The sequence below is a fragment of the Spermophilus citellus genome, assembly GCF_964194105.1.
Source record: "Spermophilus citellus genome assembly, contig: SCAFFOLD_444, whole genome shotgun sequence".
NCBI classification, from domain to species: Eukaryota; Metazoa; Chordata; class Mammalia; order Rodentia; family Sciuridae; genus Spermophilus; species Spermophilus citellus.
This window is the reverse complement of record NW_027672893.1, coordinates 76,000-98,240: the sequence shown is the minus strand read 5'-3', so window position 1 is coordinate 98,240 and position 22,241 is coordinate 76,000. Positions and strand designations below refer to the sequence as shown.

Genomic DNA, 22,241 nt, shown 5'->3' with positions numbered 1-22,241 from the left:
GCCCGCCCGCCCCCGTGGCTGTGCTCACCGGGTCACCGAGCTGCCTGGGGTTGCGACATCCCCGCGCCGGTGGCTCTTGATCTCTGAGCCCCGCCCCCAGGGGCCGGCAGGGGCCTCACCCGGCAGGACCCGCGGGGCCCCAGAGGTCCCCAGGGAGGACCGCAGAGACCCCCGGGGACGGCACTGCCCGCCCCCGTGGCTGTGCTCACCGGGTCACCGAGCTGCCTGGGGTTGCGACATCCCCGCGCCGGTGGCTCTTGATCTCTGAGCCCCGCCTGGGCAAACTGCCGGTCCCTCCCTCAGTGTTGACCTTCCCTGAAGTGAGGGCCTCTCCTCCTGAGTGGCCCCGGTGCTTGTCGCCTGTCCTTGTCGCCGGGTCCTTGTCCCCGAAGCCAGTCCCACGACCAGGAAGTGCTTTGGAGAAAAGGGGACAAGGGGGTTGAGGGCTGGGCTGGCAAAGAAGCCCGGGCACTTGGGTCCCAGAGGTGGGTCCGGCCCGTGGCAGCAAAGGGCGTGGAAAGAGGGGACTCGAGGCCGCGGTCCCTGGTCTCTGCTGAGCTGTCAGCCACTGCTGACTGGGAGATGGCCACTACCGAGGTCCTCTGGGGCCATCCCCAAAGGCTGGATGACTCCAGTCCTGTGGGGGCTGTGGGCTGAGGACAGATACCTCTGCCTAGGAGGAGGCAGGAAGGTGACCCTGAGATGAGGGAGGGGACATCAGGGAGAGGAGGGGAAGAGCCCGTCCCCAGGGCAGCCAGGGCCATTCTCAAAGCTTGAGTGGACAACTGCCACAGACCCAGGTGAGGACCAGGGGACACTTCCACAGCCCCCCGAGGACACCTTTGCTCTGTGGGGCTCTTACTGGTCCCACATGGACACTGTGTGACAGGAACCAGTGGTCCCCAGGAACTGGCCACCACCTACCCTGGGAGTGACAGAGGTCAATGGTCACCAAGAATCGGCCACCACCTGCCCTGGGAATGTTGGCGGTCAGTGATCACCAAGGCCTGGTCATCCGTTGTCCCTGCCCTGGGAATGACATGGAATGTGGTCACCCAGGCCTGGATTATCCTGCCCTGGTGTGACAGGTGACATTGTCACCAAGGCCTGGATCATTCCTTGTCCCTGCCCTGGGAGTGAATTGTGACGTGGTCACCCAGGCATGATCATCCACAGCTGGAGCCTCCTGCCCGTGTGACGTGTGACCGTGGTCACCATGGGGGGCCGTCCGTTGCCCGGGCTCCGCGTGGCTGGGTGCTGACTGGCGGGCGGTGTCCCTCAGGTGTGCCCAGGCCCCGTGGGCGCCGTCCTGTGCTGCCAGCTCGGGGTTGGGAAATGGCCTGACTCAGCAGCCAGGTGTGCGGGCGAGAGGAAGGGACGGAGGGGGGAGTGCCCGGTGGACTTGCGCAGTGGAGAGCACTCCTCTCCTGGAGGACCCCGTGAGCTGGCCCTCAGCCCTGCCCTGGGCCGGCCGTGGGCAGTGCTTGGCTCCTGGTGCTGCTTGGCTCCTGGTGCTGCTTGGCTCCTGCTGTGGTCCTGGTGAAGGGTCCAGCTTTCTCTTGCCTGGACGTCCCAGCAGGGTTGAGCCCACCTCAGGACTGTCCGCTAGTGCCTGCCTCCTCTGCACGCAGTCCCGGCCGGCACCCCCAGAAGTGTCCGAGTGAGGTTCCACAGCTGCTTCCTGGGGCCCCGGGGCAGCTCGGTGACAGGAGGGTGACCGTGCACCTGAGGAACCTCGGGCACTGCCACACGGTGACCCTGGATGCCTCCCAAGCGTCTCAGCCCAGTAGGAGGACTGGGAGAAGGCAGACTCCACCTGCCAGCCGCCTCCTCCGTCCAGCGTGCCCCACACCCTGAGCCGGCCCTCCACACCGCACGTCCAGGGTCCCTCCCCGGGCGCTCCTGGTGCAGAGGAGACGGGGAGGCTGTGGGGGGCGGGACGTGACCGGCAGCTCTTGCTCAGTGTCCGGCGCAGGCCTGGGGACAGCAGGCTGCAGATGGCGGGTGCTTTGGTGGGGGGCATCTGCAGGTGCGTAATGAAGCGCCTTGGAGACCCACCCAGGTCCAGGTCCAGGCACGACCCCTCTATGCTCCTCACACACCTCGGAGGCGGAGATCCTGCAGGTGGCCCCAGGGGGCTGCGTCTGGCTGGGCCCTTCCCCTGAGGTCAGTGTGCAGCTGTCCTCTGGTGGCCACTCAGGAGGTGGAGCGGCCAGGGCCTCTGGGCCTCGTGGATGGGGGCCTGGGGGGCTCCACACTCGTGTCACTGCAGCCAGAGGAGGGCGCGGTCAGGGTCAGGTTGGGGGGCTGAACCCTAACCCTAACCCCCCCACGGCCTGGCTCTAGGGAGAATGGGGGACGCGGGAGCCAGGAGTGACGCCCGGCAGGGGTCAGTGTGGGGCCTCTCCTGGGACACCCGAGCCCAGGCCCGTCTGTCCTGCAGGCCACCTCTCATGGCCCTGGAGGACCCGCAGACGGGCCAGGTGGGGGACATGTCCTCCCCAGGGAAAAGGGGGGCCCTCAGCTCCACCCTCAGGACCTGCTCCCAGGTGCTGCAGCCAGCCTGTGTCCAAGCACCCCCTGGACGGCAGGAACAGGTGACCACTGCAGCCAGCCTGCCCCTGAGCACCCCTGGACGGCAGTGCGGGGTGTCCACGACAGCCAGCCTGCGTCTGAGAACGCCCTGGACGGGCCTGGAGGGCACTAACAAGCGTCCACCGGAGCCAGCCTGTGCGTCCACTGGACGGGCCTGGAGGGCGGGAGTGTGTGCTCACTGGAGGGTCAGGCCCGGGGCCAGGGCTGCTGCAGGAGCTCAGCCAGTGCTCGTCAAGGACAGGCCCTTGTCCCCGGGGACAGCGTAAACAGCAGCTAGTGCCCAGAGCCGGGCGAGACACAGGGACCTGGAGTCACGTGGGCCCAAGAGGCTGGCCCAGCGTCCCCCACCTGAGACGGCGGCTGGCTCCACTAGGGAGACCGGGAGGTCGTGAAGCCAAGGGCACGTGAGCTGCTGCAGACGCTGGCCAAGGGCACGAGGGGCCACTGTCCAGGCCACCAGAGCCCTGGTGCATGAGGACCCCTCCCAGGAGGCCGTCAGCGGGGGCTGCCGTGGGGAGGGCCAGGGGCAGCCGTGGGTCCCAGGGAGGGTCAGTCGGCTGTGGGCCCCAGGGAGGGTCAGGGCAGCCGTGGGTCCCAGGGAGGGCCAGGCACAGTGGCCCTAGGCACGGCAGGGCGGCTGCAGGTCCCAGGAGGGCTGAGGCAGGGGCTCTGCAGGTGGCCCCTAGCCCTCTCCACGGAGGAGCTCTCCACACAGTGATGTCCAGAGTCCCCCACCCCCAAGTTTGTCCCCACCCCGCTCTGAGGAGAGGCCAGGGAGGCTTTGCTGCCCTGTGGGCCCCAGGCACCAGCACAGGACCGGGCATCAGGACTGCGGCCCCCCCACGGTGCCTCCCATGGGCTGGGTGGACCCCGGATGTGGGGTGGGGTCCTCCCTGCGCATCAGGGACGACGGGGGGCCACCAGCACAAAAATGCTCCACCCAGTGCTTCCGAAGAGCCGGGGCCAGCAGGTCCTGCCTGGAGGCTGGCAGGGGAGACCTTCCCGTCCCTTCCAACATGGGCAGGGTGGGTGGTCGCAGTGGCCCTGTGGGAGTGTTCTGGGCTGGATGGCCACTCTCAGGGACTTCAACAACAGGAGTCCAGGTCCCCAGCCCTGGAGGGCAGAGGCTGGACCAGGGTCCCCGGCTGAGATCCCTGCACAGGCTCCAGGGGGCTCCTCCTGCCTCTCCAGCTCCTGGGCTCCAGGTGGCCCTGGGCGGGTGGCCCCTCACTGCAGTCTCTGCCTCCATCTCCACGGGGCTCCTCCTCTGGTCTGTGTCCCCTCCTCTATCTCTGGGGAGGACACGGCCATGGCATGCGGGCCCCCTGACCCAGGAGGAGCCCATCTCAGGGCCCTCCACTCATGACCTCTGCAGAGACCCTGTTCCCAATTGAGGTCCTGTCGGACATTCCAGGTGACATGACTGTGGGACGCACTGTTGGACCGACAGAGGACGCAGCCACATTCGAATCCTCAGACACTGTCAACAAGACCTTCTCTGGAGAAAGGTCTTTGCTGGTGAAATGAAGTGAAGGATCTTTAGAAGAGGTCTCCTGTCTTCTGGGTGGACACAGATCCAGTGACCCGTCCATGTCAGAGGTCACCTTTGGGGCTTGGCTGTGCTGCCAGGGTTCCCCAAGCCCAGGGAGGTGGCTGTGGTGTAGGGCAGGGAGCCGCCAGTGGTCTACAAGACCCCTGGCCCTTGGGGGCTGTGATGTCCACCCGGACACAGGAGGGGCCACATGGTTAGGGAACTGTGCTGGACCACGGCAGGAACTCGGGGCTTCTGTTTCTGTGCCTCTTGCCCACAGTTCCTTGAGAGCTTCGCAGGCACACACGTGTGTTCCGTGTCACTGAAGCACACACGCGTGTTCCACAGCACGTGGGGTGACCTGGACGATCTGTCACATATTCCAGCAGAGCTGGAAGAGGGCATCCCGAGGACACAGGAGGTGCCATGAGGGACATGGCCCTGACGGTCTTCAGATGGGTCACACTGATGGCTCACGGCCACAAGTGGGCGGCTGCACCATTCCTCGGCTGAGCTGCTGCCCGTGGGGACCTCCCTTCGGTGGAACTGCCCAGGGCTGTCTGCCAAGCTCTGGGAAGAGGGCCTCATGTCCGGTGCTGCCCCGAGGGTGGGGACGGTCCACCACCCAGAGCAGCCCTAAGGGGCCCGGCACCCAGGACAGCACAGCAGAATCGTCCTGGAATTGCTGCCTGGACAAGTCGGTGGAAGACCGTGTCCTTGCGCCTGGGAGTGGGGACATGCAGGGGGACCCGCAGAACTGAGCGTCCAGCACCGGCCTCCCGCAAGTGACTCTTAGCCCAGAGGCAAACGGAGTGACCATCGCAGCACTCCGTGAATTCTGTACCCAGCGCGCCGCGGGGACGCCGAGGGGACGCCGAGCGAGCCCCGCCCCTCTCGGTGAGGGCAGCGCCTGCCGCGCCCCGACGGTCCTGCGCCCGACCTCCTCCAGCCCTCAGCCCGGGCTGGTGCTGTCCCGCAGCTCCTGGGGACAGGGCCACGCCCTCAGAGAAGGCCCGACTTGGGCGACCGCGACGCTGCCGGCGGGTCCCGACCGGGAAGCGACGCCCACCCCGGAAGACCCCGGACGGCAAAGGACACGGGGCTCCAGGGGCTCAGCCGCCATCGTGGCCAGGGTCCCCTAGCCAGGGGTCGGCGACTGAGAGGGAGCCAGGCCGGGAGGGAGCCACGGGACGCGGGCCTGGGCGCAGGGTCAGCGCAGCAGCCGAGCTCCGCCTGCAGGTGGCGAGCGGGAGCCGAGGAGCGGGCAGGCGGGTCCCCAGACAGAGGCGGCGCGCGGGGGGCCAGGCTGGCCTGGAAGAGGGCCCCGAGACCCCAGGGCCGTGTCCGGGCCTGGAGACCGCCAGGGCCCCCGCCCCTGCGACCCCCACACTCTGTGAGCCCGCAGCCCGCCGGGTGGACGCCCTGGTCTGCTGCAGCAGCGAACCCGGAGACCGGCCTCCCCAGCCGGGGTCCCCCAGAGGGAGCGCTGGCGCTGGGGACGCTGAGACTAGGTAGAGCCGGCCCAGCGCTTCCGCGGGGCTGCGGTGCCTCCATGGCTCCCGGCCTCGGGGCGCACCTGTGGAACCCAGAGCTGGGGACCCCGGCTGGCACCCTCGTCCATGAGGGTGTGGGGGCGCTGGCCACCTAGACACCCTGACTTCCCCTGAGGGGCCCCAGCTGCAGCGGAGCGAGGCTGGGACTCCTGTGGTCTCCCGAGCCCGTCCCTGTGCCTCCCTGCCACTGTGGTCGGCCATGGGGGACCCCCCAGTGTCTGCTGTCCCACTGTGAGCAGAGGTCCCACAGCCCATGGAGGGGGTGTGTCTGTCCTTCCCAGGTCCAGCGCGGAGTGCTGAGGTGGCGGACATTCTGAGCACCTGAGGCATGTCCCTGAGGGGGTGGCACCACACCTGTGACGGTGGCATTGTCCCCATGGGGGTGGCACCATCCCTGGGAAGGTGGCATCATCCCTGTGAGGGTGGCATTGTCCCCGTGGGGTGGCGTCCCCCTGCGAGATACACCATCCCTGTGGCCACAGGCTGGTGCGTGGGGACCCTTTGGCTTTGCAGGGTGAACAAGGGGCCAACTGTCCCTGGTGGGCTGGTGACAGTGCTGCTGACCAGATGGGCAGGAGAAACTGCCCAACAGTGCTGGGCAGCCGGACCAGGGGTTTCCAGGGGCAGACCTGGGTCAGAGGATGGCTGGTGCAGGGCCTCCATGACCATGAACCAGACCTGGGATGAGGGTCTGCCAGGCCTCAGAGTCCAGCACCCCAGCCCCGGAGGGCAGAGGCTGGACCCGCGTCCCAGGCTGAGCTCCCTCCACCTCTTACCGTGGTGTCCAGCTCCCTCCAGGGCTCCAGGGAGGCTCCTCCTGCCTCTCCAGCTCCTGGGGCTCCAGGTGGCCCTGGGCGGGTGGCCCCTCACTCCAGTCTCTCCATGTGGCTCCTCTTCTGGGTCTGTGTCCCCTCCTCTGTCTCTTGTGAGGACACAGCCATGGCATGAGGGCCCCCTGACCCAGGAGGAGCCCATCTGAGGATCTTCCACTCACTACCTCTGCAGAGACCCTGTTTCCAAATCAGGATCCGTTCCTGGTTTGGGGTTCATATGGGCTGAATTGTCCCCCCCCTCCTCTGCTGCAGCCCTGGCCCCAGGACCTTGGGATGTGCTGTGTGTGGAGAGGTGATGGAGGTGCAGTGAGGTCCCCAGGGTGGCCCTGACCCAGCAGGACTGGGGTCCTGGTAAGAAGAGGACACAGACGCACACAGAGGGTCAGCCCCGGGAGGACACAGGGAGAAAATGGCATCTGCTAGCCCAGGAGAGAGGCCTCGGGAGGAGCCAGGCTGCCCACGCCTGGACCTTGGACCTCTACCCTCTGGGACGAGGAGCTACATCTCTGCTGTTGAGGCCCCCGGGCTGCGGGGCTTCACTGTGGTGCTTCGCTGTGGTGCCGGGAGAGCCGTACCACCAGCTGCTCAGGGGGTCCACCAGATGGACTGCAGGGGCAAGAGGGGCCTGTCGCAGGGCCAGGCAGATACCACCCACAAGGCTCCCTTGCCAAAAGGGCCCTGGGCTGGAAAACCAGCCGGAGGTCACCTGGCTTTAGCGGCTCTGCGTGCGCGGTGTCACCTGCTTTAGCAGATTTAGGCGCAGGCCGCCCAGTTTAGCAGATTTCCCTGTGTCACCTGTCTTAGCAGATGTACCCGTGTCACCCTCTCTTTGCAGATTTCCCTGTGTCACCCTGACTTAGCAGATGTGCATGTGCCACCCAGTTTAGCAGAGGTCCCCGTGTCACCTGACTTTGCGGATCTGGGTGCATCTCCAAGACAAGTCTGGACAGACTCTCCTTCTCTGAAGCCGTGCTGAAGCAGCAGGAGCCTGAACGTGCAGGTTGAATCAGAAACCACCAGACAGACCGGCTCTCAGGGGGCTGATCCAGAGCCTGGTGTTGGCTGTTTCAGACTTCCCCGGGGACTAGGGGACTTGATGATTCCTCGTGGGGTCTTAGGCAGGTCATCAAATTGGCTCCAGATGGTTACTAACAACCTCTGAGCTGCTAATCCTCCTCCATCTGCGGGTCTAGGGAGCATCCTCCAAGTGGTGCTATGTCCCATGGAGGTCTGTGCTGTCTGCAGTGGTGCTGGATGCTGAGTCTCAGGAAGGTGTTTGTTGTGCTGTCTTCAGTGGTGCTGGGTGCTGCGTCTCAGGGAGGTCTGTGCTGTGCTGTCTGCAGAAATACTGGGTGCTGAGTCTCAGGCTGTGTTTGTTGTACTCTCTGCAGTGGTGCTGGGTGTTGAGTCTCAGGAAGGTGTTTGTTGTGCTGTCTGCAGTGGTGCTGGGTGCTGCATCTCAGGGAGGTCTGTGCTGTGCTGTCTGCAGAAATACTGGGTGCTGAGTCTCAGGAAGGTGTTTGTTGTGCTGTCTACAGTGGTGCTGGGTGCTGAGTCTCAGGCTGTGTTTGTTGTACTCTCTGCAATGGTGCTGGGTGCTGAGTCTCAGGGAGGTCTGTGCTGTGCTGTCTGCAGTGGTGCTGGATGCTGAGTCTCAGGAAGGTGTTTGTTGTGCTGTCTACAGTGGTGCTGGGTGCTGAGTCTCAGGCTGTGTTTGTTGTACTCTCTGCAGTGGTGCTGGGTGCTGAGTCTCAGGGAGTCTGTGCTGTGCTGTCTGCAGTGGTGCTGGGTGCTGAGTCTCAGGCTGTGTTTGTTGTACTCTGTGCAGTGGTGCTGGGTGCTGAGTCTCAGGGAGTCTATGCTGTGCTGTCTGCAGTGGTGCTGGGTGCTGAGTCTCAGGGAGGTGTTTGTTGTACTCTCTGCAGTGGTGCTCCGTGCTGAGTCTCAGGGAGTCTGTGCTGTGCCCTACATTGTTGGGGTGCTGCTCCTTTCTGCTTTTCCGGGTCTTCTTGAGTCCTGGGGTCCTCACCTCCTCACCCCGGGGCTCCCCAGGCCCTGCTGCCAGCACCCTGGAATTCCTCCTCTGCAGTCTCCGCCCGGTCCTCCCACGCGGGACGAGGATCCGCCTGCACAGGCCTGGTCAGGGGAGCCGACCTCTTGGCTCCCGCGGCGACCGCTTACCCTGGGCTCCAGGAAAACTTCAAACCAGATAAAAGCCCAGAGATTAGGGGAATGAGCTGGCGCTGGCCCCGCCCTGCAGGCCGCGGCCCAGATCTGCGGGCTCCTCCCGCCGCCCGCCCGCCCGCCTGGCCGTCCTCCGCCCAGAGACCTCCCTGACGAGCGCACCTCGCACCTCCCTCCGCTAGGGGGAGCCGAGACGCTCCGGGGCACCGCGCTGCAGCGCGCCCACGCACACCCTCATACACGTGCTGCACTGCACCACGCTCCTCACACCAGTGCACACGCCGTGCACATGTAACACGCCACGAACACACAGCACACGCCACGCACATGTAACACACCACGCAGGCACAGCACTCGCGGTGCACACCCAGCACAGGCCACGCACACCCAGCATGTGCCATGCACGCCTAACACAGTATGTACACATCGCACGTGCCGTGCTCATATAACACACACCACGCACACCCAGCATGTGCCGTGCACGCCTAACACAGTATGTACACATCGCACGTGCCGTGCTCATATAACACACACCACGCACACCCAGCATGTGCCGTGCACGCCTAACACAGTATGTACACATCGCACATGCCGAGCTCATATAACACACACCACGCACACCCAGCATGTGCCGTGCACGCCTAACACAGTACGTACACATCGCACATGCCGAGCTCATATAACACACACCACGCACACCCAGCATGTGCCATGCACGCCTAACACAGTATGTACACATCGCACGTGCCGTGCTCATATAACACACACCACGCACACCCAGCATGTGCCGTGCACGCCTAACACAGTATGTACACATCGCACGTGCCGTGCTCATATAACACACACCACGCACACCCAGCATGTGCCGTGCACGCCTAACACAGTATGTACACATCGCACGTGCCGAGCTCATATAACACACACCACGCACACCCAGCATGTGCCGTGCACGCCTAACACAGTACGTACACATCGCACATGCCGAGCTCATATAACACACACCACGCACACCCAGCATGTGCCGTGCACGCCTAACACAGTATGTACACATCGCACGTGCCGTGCTCATATAACACACACCACGCACACCCAGCATGTGCCGTGCACGCCTAACACAGTATGTACACATCGCACATGCCGAGCTCATATAACACACACCACGCACACCCAGCGCCACAAACACACAACATACCACACACACAGACTGTCACATGCAGCAGCACACCTGTGTCGCACACACGGCATACGTGCACACTACGTACAGAATGCCCCACGTATGCACACGCCACCCCCTGTGCACAGCACACCACACACAGATTTTAATCATTGCCAGCGTCCACCTCAGGTCCACACACAGCTGCTGCCCCCTGGAGCCCTACCCAGGTCCTCTTGTCCCTCTCTCCTAACAGAAGACTGTTGCTGCCACTCCTGGGGCCCAGAGCTTGTCAGGCACTGGCCACGGTCCATGCAGAGGCTCTTGCCCTGGCTGACCAGTGACCCCCCTCCTCAGTGGCCCCTCCTCAGCCCACCCCAGGCAATCGGGCTGTGGCCACTGCATCCTGGACACTCGTCCCATGTGGTTTCTCATCCTTGCAACTTCTGGTGGACACGGGAGGCTGCTCTACAGAAGGTCCTGCAGGGTGGATGTGCCGACGGCGTCCTGGGTGGCCCGCCGCAGCCCCGGCTCCCTGCCGGCCAGGAGCTAAGGCAGGAGCAGGCTCAGGCCCGCGGCCCGTTAGCGCAGTGTGAGCACCGTCTCGACACAGAAGGACACTGCACAGAGTGCACACGCACCTGCGTTCACATGCACAGGCGTGATCTGCGTCATGGGCTTGTGTACCCACCGTGTCTTCAGTCTGGTTCCTGCAGGACGGCCTGGTCACACGGCCTCCCACCTCGGGAGACCCCCACGCTGGCCGTCAGTCCTGCCCCTCCCCAGCCCTGCCACCGCTCTGCGGGTCCTCCGGATGTGGAGGCTGCAGCCCAGCCTCCCGGGCTCTGTCCTGTGCTGTGCGCGTATGGGCCCCCTCTGGAGACCTGCAGGGTGGGAGAGGACGATGTGGACCTCGACAAGACCTGGGCAGAGCTCTCTGCTGTCCCCAGACCTGCCCACATCCCAGAGAGCAGGCATCAGCCGCCTGTGGAGAGCCGGGGGGAAGACGTGCCTGGCTCCCATGCCCAGCATCTCCCGGGGTCTGCACACAGGAATCTACTGTCACAGCCCACCTGGGCTCGAACCATGGGGGCCGTGCCGTCACCTCCCACCCCATGCAGTGCAGCTGGGGCACCACACTGTCCCCCCACCCCGTGGACTGCAGCTGGGGCACCACACTGTCCCCCCACCCCGTGGACTGCAGCTGGGGCACCACACTGTCCCCCCACCCCGTGGACTGCAGCTGGGGCACCACACTGTCCCCCCACCCCGTGGACTGCAGCTGGGGCACCACACTGTCCCCCCACCCCGTGGACTGCAGCTGGGGCACCACACTGTCCCCCCACCCTGTGGACTACAGCTGGGGCACCACACTGTCCCCCCACCCCGTGGACTACAGCTGCGGGCAGCACTGTGTCTGGTCAGTCTGTGACACGGCCGCAGCCTAGGAGCCTGCCTTCTTTGCTGGCTGGGCCGCCCTCTGGTCATCCTCCGACCCCAGGGCAGTGGCTGGACCTGTGATCTCCTTGGTCCAGGGCTCTCCAGGGACTGTCACATCCTCTGCCACCTCCTCACCTGGGGTCAGAAGACCCTCTAACAGCACGCGCATGCCCTTGGAAGGTCACGTCCCCAGGACCTGAGTGGGTGAAAACTGTCCTTTACCTGCGCTGCTCAGCCTGGGGCCACCCTCACCTCAGGACAGAGGTGTGGCCCTGCGCACAGACCTCCTCAAAGGACAGGGTCCTCTGTCCCAGCAAGTGGGCTCTGCTACAAGGCCACCTGAACCTGACCCCAACCCTGACCTTGACATCGACCTTGACGCAGACCCTGACTCTGACCCCAAACTGAACAATAAACACTAACCCTGACCCTGACCCTGACCCTGACCCTGACCCACCCTAACCCCAGCCCTGGCCCTGGCCTCACACCCAGGGAAGGAGGCTCGGGTCTCAGCCCCGGGGAGCAGCCACCTCTCCTCCCTCCCCCCGGCTTGGAGAGGACCCGAAAAGGGGGCACAGAGGGGCCTGGTGAGTGGCAGGCACACAGTAGGTGCTCAGCACGGTCACACAGTGGGTGCTCATCACCGTCACACAGTGGGTGTTCTGCAGTGTCACTCGGTGGGTGTTCTGCAGTGTCACACAGTGGGTGTTCTGCAGTGTCACACAGTGGGTGTTCTGCAGTGTCACACAGTGGGAGCTCAGCAGTGTCACACAGTGGGAGCTCAGTAGTGTCACACAGTGGGTGCTCAGTAGTGTCACACAGTGGGTGTTCTGCAATGTCACACAGTGGGTGCTCAGTAGTGTCACACAGTGGGTGCTCAGTAGTATCACTCGGTGGGTGTTCTGCAGTGTCACACAGTGGGTGTTCTGCAATGTCACACAGTGGGTGCTCAGCACTGTCACAGTGCTCAGTACTATCACACTGTGTGCTCAGTACTGTGGGGAGCAACCAGATGCACCCACAGACACCCACTTGTGCAGGGTGGGGGGTCCTGGAATCTGCTCACCCTGAGGTCCAGCTCAGACCCCAGGCTCTTCCCAGCCTCCAGAGCTGTTCTCGCTGGCCCCCTCTGTCCCCTCAGGGAACAGGCGTGGACAGGACAGTGAGGCACAGCCCCCACACCCCTGAGCCCCCTGGCCCCCCACATGCCCCACCCACACCCCTTTCCTCACGGTCCCCTCCTGCCCCCTGAGGTCCTGCTCCCTGTGCGGGGTGCAGGGAGTCGGGAGGTGAGGGTCTCCTTCCCAGCGCCCACGACCCCCTTTCAGGAGAGTGCACAGCTCTCCCTTTCCCCACGGCACCCTCTGGAGAGCCCCATTGGAGCCCAGGGCTGCGGGTCCCAGCTTCCTGCCCCGGGGGTGGCCACAGCCTGTGAGGACCCTGAGCCCGTGGGGCCGGAGGAGCAGCATCTGGCTGCCGTCCTGCGGGTCCTGCGGGTCCTCCCGGGGGCGTCCTGCTGTCCCGGCCTGCCTTCGGGGTGGGGGGTGTTCTGCGGGTTCTGGGGGCTTTCTTTGTGGTGGGGGGTGTTCTGCGGGTTCTGGGGGCTTTCTTTGGGGGTGGGGGTGTTCTGCGGGTTCTGGGGGCTTTCTTTGGGGGTGGGGGTGTTCTGCGGGTTCTGGGGGCTTTCTTTGGGGGTGGGGGGTGTTCTGCGGGTTCTGGGGGCTTTCTTTGTGGTGGGGGGTGTTCTGCGGGTTCTGGGGGCTTTCTTTGTGGTGGGGGGTGTTCTGCGGGTTCTGGGGGCTTTCTTTGTGGTGGGGGGTGTTCTGCGGGTTCTGGGGGCTTTCTTTGGGGGTGGGGGGTGTTCTGCGGGTTCTGGGGGCTTTCTTTGGGGGTGGGGGTGTTCTGCGGGTTCTGGGGGCTTTCTTTGGGGGTGGGGGGTGTTCTGCGGGTTCTGGGGGCTTTCTTTGGGGGTGGGGGTGTTCTGCGGGTTCTGGGGGCTTTCTTTGGGGGTGGGGGTGTTCTGCGGGTTCTGGGGGCTTTCTTTGGGGGTGGGGGGTGTTCTGCGGGTTCCGGGGGGCTTTCTTTGGGGGTGGGGGTGTTCTGCGGGTTCGGGGGGGCGTTCTTCCAGGGGCGGGGGGTGTTCTGCGGGTTCTGGGGGCTTTCTTTGGGGGTGGGGGTGTTCTGCGGGTTCTGGGGGCTTTCTTTGGGGGTGGGGGGTGTTCTGCGGGTTCGGGGGGCGTTCTTCCAGGGGCGGGGCGCGGGCCCTAGCGGCACCCCCTGGGCGTGCTCTTGCGGGGGCGGCTGAGCCGGCCCTGCCCAGCCCGATCCTGCCCGCGGCAGTGGGCCTCCCCCGCTCCTGGCAAAGGAACAGTGGGCACAGCAAGTCTCCAGGGCCCCAGGGACCTGGGCTGCCAGGAGCCACTTTCTCTCTCTGGAGATTTAATCACGGGCCTGAGATCCGGTGGGCGGGAGCCCGGGAGCCAAGAGGCGGTGCTGCCCCGTGATTGATGGCCTCCTGACGGCACCCCGCGGGGCCACCCCGACCTCGCAGCTGCCTGGCCCTGCCCGGGCTGAGTCACCTGGCCTGGCTCACTGCACCAGGGGCGCGCACACACACACACTCAAGCACCCAGGGGCTGGCACACACTCAGGACACACTCATGCACACACACAGGCACACAAGTCCACTGATGCGCTCAGAGGCTCTACACACACACCCATGTGCACACGGCCATTCATGAGGGCCACGCTGACCCGGGATCAGCTTATTCCAGTACATTTAACTGAATTAATATGCAGAGACCCTCATCCCCAGGACGGAGAGATCAGATATGGATTTTGGGGGGCATTCCTAAAACCCACTGCAAGATTTTTAAAAAGTGTTTGATCATTTTGTAGTTTTTGCGACTTTCCATGGTGGTCACCACGGAGACACCACAATGACAGGTGGAGGGACAGAGGTGTTAGCCTGCCCGGCCGCCACCCACTGTGTGCGAGACACACGGCACCACCCCAGGAACGTGCGTGAGAACCCAGCTGGGCGTTTCTCCCAACAGCTCACACGGATCCCTGGGGTGAGCGGGACTTCGCCAGCCCAGAGCCAGGTCCTGGAGAGGACACCCTCACCATGCAACCACGAGTGACCAGGTGCTGACAGAAAAAAGGACCTGTGACCTGGTGTCACTGCAGGCTAACCAGCCGTCCTCTACATTCCTGTCACCACCAGGGTGCGGGTTTCCTGGTTCTGCCTCCTGGTGACGAAATTCAGGGAGAAGCCAAGGACGGGCAGTGGCCTCCACGAGAAGGGGACACTGGAGGGAGCACGTGACGCCTGCTTTCCAGGGTCAGTGTACTCCTGGTGTGACGTCACCAGGCCCTATGTCCCCCTGGGCGCAGTCTCCCCTGGTGCAGTGTCCCCAGGTCCCCGTGTCCCCTCCTGGGCCCAGTCTCCCCTGGTACAGTGTCTCCAGGTCCCCGTGTCCTGGGCCCAGTCTCCCCTGGTGCAGTGTCTGCAGCTGTGGGTGCAGAGTGCACAGGGGCTGACATGGAGCTGCAGCTGTGGGTGCAGAGTGCACAGGGGCTGACACGGAGCTGCAGCTGTGGGTGCAGAGTGCACACGAGTAACACGGAGCTGCAGCTGTGGGTGCAGAGTGAGTGCACAGGAGCTGACACGGAGCTGCAGCTGTGGGTGCAGAGTGCACAGGAGCTGGCACGGAGCTGCAGCTGTGGGTGCAGAGTGCACACGAGTAACACGGAGCTGCAGCTGTGGGTGCAGAGTGAGTGCACAGGAGCTGACACGGAGCTGCAGCTGTGGGTGCAGAGTGCACAGGAGCTGGCACGGAGCTGCAGCTGTGGGTGCAGAGTGCACAGGAGCTGACACAGAGCTGCAGCTGTGGGTGCAGAGTGCACACGAGCTGACACGGAGCTGCAGCAGTGGGTGCAGAGTGCACAGGAGCTGACACGGAGCTGCAGCTGAGGGTGCAGAGTGCACACGAGCTAACACGGAGCTATGGTGTGCTATGGCTGTGATCAGTGGATTTACTATGTACTGTTTATGATGAAAATTTCTTAATTTTAGCAGGGTGACATTCACGTCTTTCTTTCATAATTACTCAAGGTCTCAAAGAAGCAGATGCCTATTTCCTATGAGTTTAAGACTTAGAACCTCTTCAGCCACCGGCGCCCGGAGCTGCCTTCTCTGCACGGCTAGGGAGGGTCCCCATCTTTCTCTTGTGGACTATTTCACCTGGGCGCCCTCCTCACCCCTGACCTGACCTGCATCTGCCTGGGCCCCAGGGCTCCTGCAGCTGGCTGTGCACCCAGGGAGGCCTCACATCCCTTCTCCTGAGGGGACAGCCACCCTTCTTCACCTGCTCCCCCTTATCTGTTGGCGAACAAGGCTCTGTTTAGATTAGCCAGAGAGGAGCCTGCACTAGGGTTACAAGTTTTACATGACGCAGAAACAGAGGCCGAGAAGCACAGCCCTGGGCAGTGCCACGCTTCAGCTGGACGGAGAAAGGGAGGTGAGAGGGTCCTTCCCGGGGTGACCTGCTCCAGGGGAGGTCAGAGGGTCCTTCCCAGGGGTGACCTGCTCCAGGGGAGGTCAGGGGCCCTTCCTGGGGTGGCCCTTCCTGGGGTGGCCTGCCTCAGGTGGAAGGGCAGGGGAAGTGCGAGGGCCTCCCTCCTCTGTGTCCCTCCAAGCTGCTGTGGAGGGCTCTGCAGGTCCCTGAAGTCCCGCTTGCTGAAGGCTGGCTCTCCCACGCAGTGATGCAGAGTTGGGCTGGCAAGGGACTGGACCTTTAGGACTGCGGTAGCTGGATGGCCTGGTGGGGGAGCTGGCAGCCGTGGGGGGAAGTTGGTCCTGCCGTGTGCCCCCTGGGACGGTCTTGATCCTGCCTGTCCCCTCTCGTCCCCTCCCTCCTGGCTGCCCTGAGCGGAGCAGCTCCCTCCGTCCCCCCACCCTGAGCTTTCTGCCCTGGAGCCCGCAGAGGCCTCTGAATGACAGTCAGTGCTTCCCCGCTTTGGTGGCTGGCTGGGTGCTGTGTCACGGGGTCACCAGCCGACAAGCACCGACGCCCAGCTCGGGGATAGTGCGTCCAGGGCCACGTCAGCGCCGAGTGCTGCCCGGCTCCGCAGCTCTCCCTCTTGTCCGTCTGGAACTGGGTCTGTCCACAGCCCTCAGACAACACCACTCCAGGGCCACGCGGCGAGTGCCCCAACCCCTTCCCGTCACCCGCCTCACTAGCCACGTGTCCACCGCTGTCTCAAGTCTTGCTCTATTTTCTGTGGCCATAAACTGCAAGGGGACTCCCCCTGAATCGTCACCACCGTTGTGAGTCCTGTCAAGTCACTGAGCAGCAAACAGACGGATTTGAAGGGCCTTGTAGGAAGGAGAGCTCCTGCCCTCCTCCCTCTCCCCCTCCTCCCTCTCCCCCTCCTCCCTCTCCCCCTCCTCCCTCTCCCCCTCCTCCCTCTCCCCCTCCTCCCTCTCCCCCTCCTCCCTCCCCCTCCTCCCTCCCCCTCCTCCCTCTCTCTCTCCTCCCTCTCCCTCCTCCCTCTCCCTCCTCCCTCTCCCCCTCCTCCCTCTCCCCCTCCTCCCTCCCCCTCCTCCCTCTCTCTCTCCTCCCTCTCCCTCCTCCCTCTCCCTCCTCCCTCTCCCCCCTCCTCCCTCTCCCCCTCCTCCCTCTCCCCCTCCTCCCTCCCCCTCCTCCCTCTCCCTCCTCCCTCTCCCTCCTCCCTCTCCCTCCTCCCTCTCCCTCCTCCCTCTCCCCCCTCCTCCCTCCCCCTCCTCCCTCCCCCTCCTCCCTCTCCCCCTCCTCCCTCTCCCCCTCCTCCCTCTCCCCCTCCTCCCTCTCCCCCTCCTCCCTCTCCCTCCTCCCTCCCCCTCCTCCCTCTCCCTCCTCCTCCCTCTCCCTCCTCCCTCTCCCCCCTCCTCCCTCTCCCCCCTCCTCCCTCTCCCCCCTCCTCCCTCCCCCCTCCTCCCTCTCCCCCTCCTCCCTCTCCCCCCTCCTCCCTCTCCCCCCTCCTCCCTCTCCCCCCTCCTCCCTCTCTCTCTCCTCCCTCTCCCTCCTCCCTCTCCCTCCTCCCTCTCCCTCCTCCCTCTCCCCCCTCCTCCCTCTCCCCCTCCTCCCTCTCCCCCCTCCTCCCTCTCCCCGCCCCCCTCCATCCATCTTGAATCCAGGAAGGACCTTGACGTTGTGAGGGAGAGGAGACTTCGGAGCAGATGGCGGGTCCTGCTTCCACACAGGGTGCCCGTGGGCGTGAGCCAGCGGGAGGAGAGTCTTGCTGTGAACGTCCCTTCCGTCTCTCAGCACCTCCCTGCCCCAGGCCCCGTGCCACATGGACGTCTGTCATCCCTCTGACAGGTGATGAGCTCCTCTTTCAGTCTGTGGACAGCAAACAATGGTGCTCTCCCCAGGATTTACTGCCCACTTAGGATAATTGGTCCTCTCCTGGGCTCTGGGAAGGGGCCAAGGGCTGTGCCTGCTCGGTGGCCCTCAGCCACCCATGTGCCCCCTCTATGCTGTCCTTGGACTTTCCCGTCTAACCTGCTGTGCTCGCGGCCAGGGCCTGGGCCCCGCCCGTCCCTCCCCTGCTGAGGCAGGCAGGCAGGCTGGTGGCTGCGCTCCAGTTCCAGCACGGCCCACCTCAACTCTCATAGTTGGCCACGGCTTGTTGGCACCCAGTGCTCCCTGCAAGGCCCAGGGCAGGCTGACCCTGGCCCGGGCGGCTCCTGTTGCGCTGGGGGGACTGTGGTGCCGAGCAAGCTCGCAGAGGTGAGAGAGGACCGGGCGGGCAGGTGCCGTCCCACCCGGGCAACCCGCAGCAAGACCTGGTCACAGGCATCTCCCCAGGCTGCACTCTCAGCTGTGCCCCAGGTGGTTTCTAGCAGCTTCCGCAGGGTGCAGTCCACAGGCACACGCCTGCAGTGCTCACGTGCTGGGCTGGACATGTGTGCCAGCTGTGAAGTCGTCACCTCCCTCAGGACAGCGAGTGTCCCCTGGTCCCCAGCACGTCCCCACTGCCCCTGGTCAGCACCTCCTTCCCCACCGCAGGCCCCAGGCTGCCCACTGGGAGGCAGGGTGTGGGGGTTTTCCTGCTGGCCTGGTTTTGGTTTGGGGATGGGGAGAGAGAAGGCCTTGGTAAACCACCGTGGGTGACACCCTGGCTAACACGGGCTGCAGGGTAAGTGACTGGGCCGTAGTGCTGACCTCATCAGTGTGTGGACCCCTGGGGGGTCAGGCGGGGGTAATGGAGGCAGAGGGTGGCAGGAGGAAGGGGCTCACTGGGGGTGGCTGGGGGTGTCTTCTTTCTATCCAGGAAGCGGAGCCTCTGCTTCTTGATCATCCTGTGAGCTGCTGCCTGGGCCACACCCGTGTGCCACCATGTTCAGCCTCACCTCCAACGCCAGGTCGGAGCTGCCCTTCTGTGGACTGGCCTCTGAAACCCTGAGCCCCCCAATAAGCATTTCCTCCCCTCCCGTTGCTCTGCTCGGGTCCTTTTAGTTAAAGCAGCAAAACAGCTGATTGAAAGGGTCTGGCTCATGGCAAACAGATGGGAGTCGATAAAAATTCAGACCGGGGCTCCGAGAATAGGAAGGCACAGGTGTGCACTTGGCCCATGAAAACTGGACACCTGTGCGATAAAACAGGAATTCATCCTCTCTCCACACACACACACACACACACACACACAGACACACACACACACACAGACACACACACACACACACACACAGACACACACACACACACACACACACACACACACAGACACGCAGGAGCCAGAGAAACAGACAGACAGACATTCCGCGGAAAACCTCACAGACACCGCTCTGTCGAGGAAAGCCTGCAGATCGTGCTGCGGGGGACAGAGAGAGAGGTGCCGGGCTGGGGCAGCCTGGTGACCTTGGGTGTCCCCGGAGCTTCAAGTCTGCGCGCTTAGGTCAGACGCAGCGCAGGCCGCAGGCGGGGTCGCGGAGGCCCGCACAGTCAGGCTGCCGGTCCTGGGGACCCCTGCCCCTCCTACGTTCCCCGGCTCCTGTCCCCGGTGGGTGACCACAGCTGAGGTCTTTGGAGCCGGTCTTGATGGACAGGGCCTCTGCGTTCTCTCTGACCACCCCTGCTGGGGGCCTCTCCGAGGCAGCGTCCTTGGAGGGCAGAGGGCGCAGCCCGGAGAGCTGTGGTCCCCACCCAGAGGCTTCCTCGCACCCACCTGCCCCTCTCGTACCCTCGGGGAACCCTCGGGTCTGCGGGCCGCGGAGCCTAACTGACGCAGGGCCCAGGGATCCCAGGCAGGGCCTGCTGGCTCGGTGCCTGCGGTCTGCGCCATGCGGGCGCCTCCTGGGCCTGGGCGCGGCCGCTGCTCACCTGGTGCAGGACCCTGCGCGCGGGCTGCCCTCTGTCCCGGCGCAGAAAGGACCCGCCCCTCGGAGCCCCTGCGGGAGCAGCTGCCGCGCGCGCGACTCCAGGCTGGGTCGTCCGCACTTTCCCTTGGCACCTTCCCGGGTTTTTGATTTTTTGACCATTTTGGAAAGTGGCTGAGAGTTTTGAACCGCAGTCAACGCGCCTCGCTGCTGTCCCCAGGTGATCCTCATGACCTGCCCTGTTTTGAACCGTTCGGCATAAAGGCCGAGTTGGGCTGAGTGCTGCCTACAATCTCGCCTTAGATCTGAGGTGAAGAATGAGTTAGGAAACGTCTGATGACTCCATCACGCCTGGCGCTATCCAGGTCAAGTGTCGACAGGTTGAGCCACGCGGTGCAGTGTCACCGCAGACTCTGCTTTTATTTCTCCTTTGTATTGTAGTGAGGACTGCACAGAGACATGGATTTCATGGGATTTAAATTGCAGGCCCAGTGCACTCAGCTTAGCTCTGCATCTCATTTTAGAAAGTGCAGAGAGTGTCCCCAAGACACGTGATAGACAGGTGGGGGGGCGTGAAAGGCCACTTGTCGCCCACCAAGGTGGCTGTCATCAGAGGACAGATGGCGACGAGGGAGAAATGGGAGCCCTCGTGTGCTGGTGGGAAGGCGAAAGGCGCGGCCACTTTGGAGGGGGCCGGCCTGTTGGTCCAAGTCACGTCCCACCTGAGGGAATCGCCAGCGGGTGTCGAAACAGGAGGCGCCGGTCACGGCCACCGAAAGGTTCGGACGGAGGCCTCCAGCGCCTGCGCACGTGCGGCCATCCCCGAGGACGTCCGACCGCGTGCAGAACCGAGCTCGGATACACCTCAGTGCTGGGGACCCGGAGCACTTGTCCAGCAGAGCAGCGCTCGCACCGGCCACAGCTGTGGCTCCAGGCACATGAGAGGTCCCCAACTGGCAGAGGCACGGACAGGAGAGTGGACTTCTGGCGGCCGGTGCTGGGGACTGACCGCTCAGGGTGCGCAGAGGAAGAACTGCCCCACAACTGACTGTGCGTGACCATGATGGACAACCCTGGGAACACGCTGACCTGTGAGCGCGCATGTGGGCGTGAGACTACAGCTCACAGGGCTGTTCTAACGTCCTCACTTCGCGGGGTAGAGAAACCAGGCCAGAGCTGAGTTCAGTAGATGGGCCGTCCAGAGTCTGTTACTGTGCTCTTCAGACCAGGGAGTTTTGAGGAGATTTTTCCAGGGATCTCATGGGAAGGGTGCCCCTGAGAAACAGATTCACTGGGGAAACAGCTTGAACATCCCCCCGTCTTGTCCTCTCTTAGGTGATGCCTGGAGCTGCAGCAGCCATTCTGGGAGAAGGAGGGGACCAGGCCAGAACCAGGGCCCACACTGGCTGCAGTCAGGAGCAAGATGGATAAGTCCTGAGCCTCAGGCTGTTGTCAGGAGCCGGATGGACCCACCGGCCTTCAGACCTTACGGCTGTCCAGACAGCCACATAAGCCCCGTCAGGTGCAGGCCAGAGGGGTGATACTGCCAGGGGTGTGGGAGTAGCGCGTCTGCATGTGTGTGCACGTGGGTCTGCACACGCGTTTCTGCATGTGCATCGCATTTGCACCATGTGCACATGACTCTGAGTGTGCACACACGTTGACTGATGTGCATGGGTGTCACATAGCTGTACTCTGTGCTGTGTGTGCAGATCTCCTCTCCAGCGCCCTGTGCGGCACACACCGGCTCCGCACAGACAGTGGACACCAGTGCTTTCCAACGTAGACCAGGCAAGCCCAGTTGTGCCGGGTTTCTCTTCTTGCAACTAAAAGGCTCAGGGGTCACTGCAGGCAAACTGGGCTGAGTGGGCTGTGCAAAATGACCAAACAAGAGACAAACACCTTTTCCTTTGGGGTCGCTGTGACGGCTTCTCTGATCTTAAGGGTCTGCAGGAAGAGAGAGCGAGAGCACGCGCTGACCCCTTTATTGAGGAGAAGTTATTTAAATGAGGCCAGGGGTCAGGTTTCAGGGGGCTGAGTCTATCTTCATGATGTCCACTGTCAGCAGGTTGACTGACACCTGGGTAGGCCACACCCCAGGGCACAGTAAGGGAAGGGGACACACACAAGGCACTTCCATGGAAGATTCTACCCTAAACAGGGCAAGGAGTTATATCACAAAGGAACAGATGAGCGTAGATCCACCCACGGGGCTGTAGCAAGACACACCCATGCCCGAGACACCAACCCTCGAACCCAAGAAGGGTGGGGAAAGCTCTGCCACATTTCTGTGACTGAGCACCTCAGCACCCAGCCGGGGAGTATGACTCAGTCACGTGCAAAGTTGGTCTCCCACACAGTTGCCTCCTGGACTCCCAGCCCCTGAGCAGACAGTGGTGGTCAGCAGGAGGACGCTCACTTCCTGGGCCCATGCTTGGCCTCCCTAAGGTCCCCACCTGGCCCCTCAGCACCCTGTATCAGGGGCTGCACCTGAGACCAGGTCTCTCCCTCTTCCCAGGCCAGCTGCCCCTCTCCAAGACTGACCACTCGGCCAGGACCAACTCCACACAGGCCTCACTCCCAGGAT

General features: G+C 63.8%; 1 protein-coding gene across 5 annotated transcripts; it reads left to right on the top strand.

Moving 5' to 3' along the window:
* Nucleotides 1-611: 611 nt before the first annotated feature.
* On the top strand, nucleotides 612-11,370 carry LOC308640419 (uncharacterized protein; the record flags this gene model as incomplete). 5 transcript variants are annotated; one of them, XM_081312344.1, is made up of 4 exons in its annotated part: nucleotides 612-800; nucleotides 4,010-5,023; nucleotides 7,348-7,512; nucleotides 10,106-11,370. In XM_081312344.1, the coding sequence occupies exon 4, from the start codon at nucleotides 10,162-10,164 to the stop codon at nucleotides 11,368-11,370; it is 1,209 nt and encodes a 402-aa protein (XP_081168470.1). In that variant the 5' UTR covers nucleotides 612-800; nucleotides 4,010-5,023; nucleotides 7,348-7,512; nucleotides 10,106-10,161. The 5 variants fall into 5 exon arrangements, with proteins under 5 accessions (XP_081168470.1, XP_081168468.1, XP_081168471.1 ...); XM_081312342.1 differs by having other exon boundaries at nucleotides 612-989; XM_081312345.1 differs by lacking the exon at nucleotides 4,010-5,023.
* Between the last annotated feature and the right edge of the window lie 10,871 nt (nucleotides 11,371-22,241).